We start from the raw sequence: 8,374 nt of genomic DNA, 5'->3' as shown, positions 1-8,374 counted from the left end.
CGGGTGTCCCGTCCCATAGAGATACTTGGTGCGGAAGGTTCTCATCCCATCCCATATGTTAATTTATTTTTTATTTTTTTAATTAATAAATTTTTTTAGAATAATATACAATTATAAATTTGTATATTTGCAATGTGTCTTATTAGAGCGCACCCAATGGCAGCATGGGAGCTCGGACCCATCCCGTCGGGACAATCCGGCGAGACCCCATTGCGTGTGTCCCATCCCATAGAGATACTTGGTGTGGAAGGTTCTCATCCCATCCCATCCCATAGGTTAATTTTTTTTTATAATCAAATTCATACCAAAATTATTTATAAATATCTCATTAATAATATTATTTTTTAATCATTAGTCTCACATGACATCATATTATCATTTTTCCACATCAAGATATTTATTTTTAAATTATAAACTTAATATTACGCTTATGTTGTCATTTAAATGCATTATTTCTTGATATCAATTTAGATATTGTTGGATATGTACATTTAACTTATATATACTATTAACAATTCAAACTAAAGAAATATATATTAATAAAAAATACTATACCATTATTAATTTTAATTTTATTTAATGATTTAATTATTAATACTTAAAAAGAAAAATAAATTGTGAGTATCCATCTAAGTGCTCCAAAGTTGGCATTAATTAACATATTAAAGTTCAACGGTGAAGTGATATTATAAGTCATGTTTGGTGAGCGGTTTACTACCAAAAATAATTTAAGAGCTAATTAGAAATACTAAATAAATTAAAGATATGAAGTTCAAACTTTTTAAATATTTTCTTTTCCATATTATTAGTACCATCAAACCTGCTTACATAGTTCATGATTTAAAACATGTTTTTTAGAATTAAGAAGACATGAGCAAACAAATACAAAAATCATATTTTCACAAATAATAAATTCACTTTTATCAATACTAATTCAATAATGCATGATAATATTCATAAACATAATATTTGAGAATCATAAAAAAGAAATAGAACTCAGTCATAAATAACAATATCTTAGCTAGTGGAATAAATCAAAATCAACTCAATTATAACTATGTATACTACTTATAGTAATTTAAATATAAATATGTATGATTTTTAATCTTGACCGTCATTTTTTCCTCATCCAATGAATAAAATATGTAGAGTTCTAGGTTCTACACTTAAGAATGGTTCTATCTTTAACGCAACCCTATATATATATATATATATATATATATATATATATATATATCTTGAATGTAAATATATATTTATAAAGTAATTTCAACACATTAAATTAAATTAATATATTTAAATAATTTTAAAAATATATACTATTATATACAATAACAATCCAAATGCAATTTTAAAAATGTGTTCAATTTAAAATTCTACTATATTATTAAAAGCCCATATTATAAAATACACAAAAAAGCCCAAACTAAACCCTAGTTGACTAAACCCACGCCTCCACATCTACTCTCCCACCTTGAATATATATTTATAAATAATTTCAACACATTAAATTAAAGCAATTCATTTCACCATTTTTTTTGTCCAATAGATGCTACATTTTATTATAGATACATGATGCCACATACACAACCCATATACATATATAGTGTGAACACAAATTCTGCAATTAATAACATGCCCACAAAATTACTAAAAGGGTAAAAAATTAGACTTCACAATTTCCCGCCAAAAAAGGCATTTTTGACTTTTCAATAAACTGTCACTTTATATTAGTATAGATATGTTTCCATATTACCTTCTCCTCATAATCATTTACATCCGCCTCCATCAACCTTCATATTCTCTGGTAATCATCTCATGACTTAATTTCATCATCTTGCATTAGAGTAATCTTCTGCATCAAGCCAGTTTACCTCCATCCGAGGTAATGAGATTTCAAACAAAAATGAATCACATATCCTATATTGTAATTTGTTTGTAGACCATAAGATTTTATGATATAAAATTGTGAAAGAAGACCAATATTGTAAAAATCACAATACACAGTTCATGACTATGAACTCCAAAAAAAATACGCACCAATTTCAAACCCAAATTCCGCATTCGCACTCCTTGTTAAATTTGCGTACACAACCAACCTTCCTTTCTTTGATCTTTTTCATCGTTGGAATTGTGACTGAATTGTGAATGAGTATTTATAGAGATTTTTTTGTTTGATATTGTAATTAAGCGTCTCTTCTTATTCCTATATTAATTAGGATTAATTATAAAATAAAGAAAAGATTAATATGTAATTATGTAGAATAAAGTGAAGAGACCCTCCAATTCAATTGATCCTTCTTATTCTTCAATTGTTTTCTATTTTTATTTTATTTTATTATAATATTTATAATGACATCAAAATAATTGGAAAGAGATTGGCGTTTTGCTAAACGCCGAAATTCAATTACTCTCTAATTTAAAAATCAATGCGGAAAATTAGTATTTGAAATAATTAATGGGCTCAAAGATTAATCCATGGAAGTTACTAATTAGTTTTGGATCAACAAATTATTTGCTTAATTATAAAATAATTGATCATAACCGTCATGTCTCTTGAAAATATTAACGTTATCTATAACTTTTCCACTTCCACTCCCCTAAATTATTAATTTATTATAACAACAATAAAACGTACAAATTATAATTTTATTTAAATATTTATAATGACACATTATAATCCCAAATCAAAAATTTTAATTCCCAAAATGCCCCAAAACTCAACTTTTATATATGTATAGATAGATTTAATATTTTTTTACTAACTTTAAAATTTATCGCATAAATCATAAATTTTATGTTTTATAGTGAATTTTCCACGAAATCAGTTTTTTCCCTATTCATAGGAAATTCATTACAAGCAATAAGTTCATGATTTTCCGATCAAATTTTAAATATTCCATTCATCCCAAAATAGTTAAGTCGTATTTCATTTAGTTTTTTTTCTCTTTTTAAGGAGAATCAACAACGGTTTCCTTATCTAATCCCGTGATGACTCGAAACCCCGACCTATCAGTTAGAGGGGAAGCGTCTTACCAACTGAGCTGCACTTCATTGTTTCGTATTCCATTTTGGGTTGTCTCAAGGTATTGAGTCATTTCTTTTAATATTCCATTTATCCTTTCTCATACTTTACTCTCTCTTCCTCTCTTTTACTTTATTATCTCTTACTTACTCTCTTCAATTTAACGTTTAACACATCAATTTCTTAAATATCATGCTCAAAAGAAATGCCTCAACCACCTTGGGACGAATGAATTATATGAAAAATACAAAATTTAGCCAAAAGTCTATGATTTTAGACAGCCTTATTTAGAATTTTAATTATTTATAATTTCTCACACAAAATTTTTATAAACTTTAATTAATATCCAAGTTTTGCAACAGTAATAACGACGCCCACGCATAGGGCTGCCAGTGGGCATCACCGCCTAGTAGCAGCGCACCATGTGGGGGATGAGCCACCCACAACGGGGTTTCGCCGCCGTCTCGTCTCGGCGAGACGAAACCTAACCATTTTGGTTTGCCCATTGCAGGTGTTCTAAGTCCTTGATTTTTTTCCAACCAAGTTTTTAAATTCATGGACCAAAGGAAGCCAAATTCTATTTTATAATCTTAGGGAAGAATAACCTTTATTTAGAATGAATTCTTTATCATCTCTCACAAAATATCTTATTTTAAATGGTATTTACTTCACATTTAACTTTCTTGTTACGTCAAATGCGTGTTATCAAATATTCAATGTGCTTTACTTTAAGATTTAGTAATCATATTCATCCATCTAATTAATATTATAGTCAAATAATATTTATTATGCAAGAATATTTTAAATAGGAGATTTAATAAAATAAATTGGTTCACAAAATCACAAACCCTCATCTAAAAAAATCAAGCCTAAATGTCTTTCCTCAATTATTTTATTTGGCTTTTACTCTAAATCAAATAAATATACATAAATTTCAAAATTGCAAAAATAGATTAGGAAATAATGAGAAGAGGATAATTTACATTTTTTTGAAATTATACCACATCCAACCAACACAATACACCACACACAAAGTGACACCATTCTGCAACACAATAAAACCCTCTCTATCTTTCTCAAAAATTCTGCAACCAAAATCCAACAATGGCGATCATCTCTCTTCTAAGTCTAACCATTCTCCTCCTCTCCCTCCTTTCTCTCCACCTTTTCCTTCGTCGAAAATCCAATAAAACCGCTCCTCACGGCTACAAGCTCTACCCCCTCGTCGGAACCCTCCCCGATTTCATCCTCAACCGCCACCGCTTCTACGACTGGAACACCGAAACCCTAGCCCGCTGCCCCACCAACACCTCCGTCTTCCGCCGCCCTGGCAAGGTCCACGGCATCATCACCGCCAATCCCCAAATCGTCGAGCACATGCTCAAAACCAACTTCGAAAACTATCCAAAAGGCCCTCGCTTCATCTCCCTCCTCCAGGACTTCCTCGGCGCCGGCATCTTCAACGCCGACGACCACCTCTGGATAATGCAGCGCAAGACCGCCAGCTACGAATTCAACACCAAATCCCTCCGCAACTTCGCCATGGAAAACGTCGCCTCCGAGCTCCACAATCGCCTCCTTCCGATCCTCAAATCCGCCGCCGAAACTAACGCGACGGTAGACTTGCAAGACGTTCTCGAGCGATTCGCCTTCGATAACGTCTGCAAGCTCGCATTCAACACCGATCCGGCCTGTCTCGGCGGAGACGCCACCGCCGGCGCCGAATTCATGCGCGCGTTCGAGACCGCCGCGAATCTCAGCTCCGGCAGATTCCTCTACGCCGTGCCGCGATCGTACCTGATCAAAAAATTCCTCAATATCGGATCGGAGAAGAAGCTTCGAGAAGCAATCGCGACAGTGCACGAATTCGCCGATCAAATAATTGTATCGAGGATTGAAAAGAGAAGCGAGGAGTTAAACGAAGACGAAGACTTACTATCGAGATTCATCGACAAGAGCGACAACATCTCCGGCGAGTTTCTGCGAGACGTCGTGATAAGCTTCATCCTCGCCGGCCGCGACACGACGTCGGCGGCTCTGTCATGGCTCTTCTGGCTGCTGTCGTCGCGGCCAGACGTGGAGGCGAAGATTCTGAACGAATTGGAGAGCATCCGGCGCGAGAGCGGGAAATCGATCGGAGACGTGTACAGCTACGAGGAGCTGCGGCGGATGCATTACCTGCAGGCGGCGATATCGGAGGGGATGAGGCTGTACCCGCCGGTGCCGATCGACACGAGGAACTGCAAAAACGACGACGTATTGCCGGACGGGACGATGATCGGGAAGGATTGGTTCATGTCGTATTCGGCTTATGCGATGGGGAGAATGGAGAGCATTTGGGGAAGGACTGTTTGGAGTATCGGCCGGAGCGGTGGATCGAAAAAGGAGTTTGTAAGCAGGAGAGCCCGTTTAAGTACCCGGTGTTTCACGGGGGCCCGAGAATATGCCTCGGCAGAGAATTGGCCTACATTCAGATGAAATCCGTTGCTGCTTCTGTTTTGGAAAGGTTTCAAATAAGAGTGTTGTTGGAAAAGGGGACTTCTTCCCCTCAATATTTGCTCTCTTTGACTCTCAAGATTAATGGCGGATTGCAGCCAAACTTAACCATAGACTTCCTTAATTAGCAGCAATTCTTATATATTGTTTAGTTTGAAATACAAAATAATTAACCACACTACTTGTATTTCTATATATGTAACTATAAATTGATTTGAATATAACAATATTGGGTCGACTCATGAGTTCCATTACACCATCTAGTTGGGATGAATATGCATTGTTAAACATGGCTAGGAGTTGGCAATGGCTTGTTATCATCAGCAGATTCAACATCTAGTTGTTGTCCTTCATCAGTGAGCTGTTGCAAGGGTTTATACTTATAGAAGTAAGCACATGTAACAAAGTATATGATGTTTATGAGTTGAATTCCGGTGGCAAGCCAGTAATAGTAGTCTAGCTTCCCACGGTTGAGGTTCCTATCAGGCAGCCAGTTCCCCGATTGCGCGGTGTATTTGTGCACCAGGGTGACCATGAGGGTGCCCGTGTAGTTCCCGATGGCGATGGCGATCCAAAACAGGGCAGCTGCAGAGCTCCTCATGCTCTCGGGTGACTGGTCGTAGAGGAACTCCATGTGGGCAACGGACATGAACACCTCGGCCAATCCGTGCAGGCAATACTGCGGGACGAGCCAGAAAACTGTGATGGGGATTATTGCAGTTGGTTTGTCTAAGAGGTTGTGATCTGCTGCTGCTGATTTTCTCTTCATTTCTATCAGTGCAGATACGATGGTGGCGAGGATGTTGATCCCGAAGCCCACCCCCATCCGCTGCAGGCAGGTTACGCCAGTGGGGTTGGCTGTGAAACGTCGGGCCAGGGGCACGAAGAGGCGCTCATAGAGGGGGAGGCAGGAGAGGACTGTGAGGGTGCTGAAAATGGACATGCTTGCTGGTGGGATTTCGAACTTGGGTGACAGATGACGGTCCATGCTTCGTGCTTGCACGATTGTGAAGCTTCCCAGATGGGAATGCGAGGCCACGTGTAGTATCCCTGCACCCCAGATTGGGAGGAGCCTGATCATGCTTTTCACCTCTTCAACTCTGTGGACTGTTGCTAGCCTCCATAGGTTTGGTTTTGATACTGATTCTGATTCTGATTCTGGTCCCACCACTATGGCCGCGCGATCTAGCCATCTTCGGAATGATCAAATGTGTTAGTTAATACAACAATCACACATTGTGGAAAAAACTTGAGTGTTTGAGGTCTTACTTGAGTTGATTGGAGTGGAGGAGCCTCCCATCGGTGGAGATGGGAGCGTCGAGGTGTCTGTTCTCGTAGAGGGTGGCTGGGGGAGGGACAGGGACGCGTCGTTTCTTGATGGCTGCTGTGATGACTTGCACCACTCGGACATAGGGGCTCCCTCCCGGCTTGATTTTCTTGTACATTGAGGAGCCTAATAGGAATGCTATGAGGGATATGGCCATTGCTGCTGTTGGGATGCCGAGCCCCCAGCCCCAGCTGACGTTGTCTTGGATGTAGACGACGACTGTTGCAGCTAGCAGAGAGGCCGTGGCCATGCAGAAATAGTACCAGTTGAAGAAGTTCCAGCTTCTAGACTCTGTTTTCTCTTTGCTCATCTCCAGCTGATCTGCTGCAAATGTCATCACGCACGGCCTAATGCCACCCGTCCCTAGCGACGTTAGGAGTAGCGCGAGGTAGAGGATCACGAGCTGTTTGCTCGAGGCTTCCTGGCAGTTCTCCTGGCTTGGACATGGTGGTGGCCTGAGCTTAGGCATCACTGCTGATACTGTGATTACAATCATTCCCTAGCACACACATACACACACACACACACACACAAAGGTAAGTTTTGAACTATAGTATGCTTGTGTATGATTGACTAAAGCCAGAGCAGACCAGCAAGTAGATGATGGTGCCGACGATGATGGTCCAAAAGCGGCCTGCGAAGGAGTCGGCTATGAAAGCGCCCACGAGGGGCGTGAAGCTCGACGTGCCACCGAAATTGGTGAGGGTGTTGGAAGCCTTGACAAGAGGCAGGTTGAGCACCTTAGTTAGGTAAGTGATCATATTGGCATGAAAGCCAGCAGCAGCAAATTTGTCACATATTTCATTTGCTGTACCAACACAAGATGCAGCATTTGTTACTTTCTTTTGCATCTAATCAACTTGCTGATATTTGATTGAAGAACATTCTTATAAGTATTAATCTCACCTAGGAATGCATTGTCCTAATGCCTCCTCGCTGCTTCTTCTTGCCATTGAAATCTGGGTTGTCTTCATTTTTGTGCTTCTCCACCTCAAACTTCTCCATCTCCAACAACTATGAGCTTAAGCCTACAGACGGTGAGGAGTATTTATAACCAGAATGTGGGCACATTCTGGAGAGAAGAACATGTGAAATGAAAGTAGTGATTGGTAGGGACAGAAGTGGTAGGCATGTGAATATGTGATAATAAGCCTATCTCTAATAAAATACTATGTGTACTCTCATGCTAAGCTAGCTTAGCTTGTCTTTATATGAATATTTCTTCAAATGTAGTGACAAACATAAGGTGGACGTTTGGTTTTCCAAATCAAGCTCTCAGCTTTTTTTTCATAACCCTCAATCAAGAATAGGTAGGATTGTGTCTATCAATAGCGCATTAATTCACGGTGAATTTATGAATTAAATATCCAAATGGATAGCTACTATAGTTCATATTGTTACCTCAACCTTATAATTACTACCACGTGCTTATTTTACAGTCCAAAAAGTGGAGTAACGGATTTCTCAAGCTATATAGAATTTGATATCATCAAATAAATTGCTCGTCTAGGGAAACTCTTACTCTT

At 38.5% G+C, this 8,374-nt stretch overlaps 1 protein-coding gene and 1 pseudogene across 1 annotated transcript; one reads left to right on the top strand and one right to left on the bottom strand.

Annotated features, from left to right (window-relative positions):
- Positions 1 to 4,062: 4,062 nt before the first annotated feature.
- On the top strand, positions 4,063 to 5,759 carry LOC121789887 (annotated as a pseudogene).
- Positions 5,626 to 7,737, bottom strand: LOC121789886 (protein NRT1/ PTR FAMILY 3.1-like). The gene is made up of 3 exons (XM_042188230.1): positions 7,439 to 7,737; positions 6,791 to 7,347; positions 5,626 to 6,714 (listed from the first exon to the last, which is right to left on the bottom strand). Exons 1-3 carry the CDS (start codon positions 7,697 to 7,699, stop codon positions 5,805 to 5,807), a joined length of 1,728 nt encoding a protein of 575 aa, XP_042044164.1. The 5' UTR covers positions 7,700 to 7,737; the 3' UTR covers positions 5,626 to 5,804.
- Between the last annotated feature and the right edge of the window lie 637 nt (positions 7,738 to 8,374).

This window comes from Salvia splendens, unplaced genomic scaffold (genome assembly GCF_004379255.2).
Source record: "Salvia splendens isolate huo1 unplaced genomic scaffold, SspV2 ctg367, whole genome shotgun sequence".
In the NCBI taxonomy this organism is placed as follows: domain Eukaryota; kingdom Viridiplantae; phylum Streptophyta; class Magnoliopsida; order Lamiales; family Lamiaceae; genus Salvia; species Salvia splendens.
This window is presented reverse-complemented; position numbering and strand designations above follow the sequence as displayed.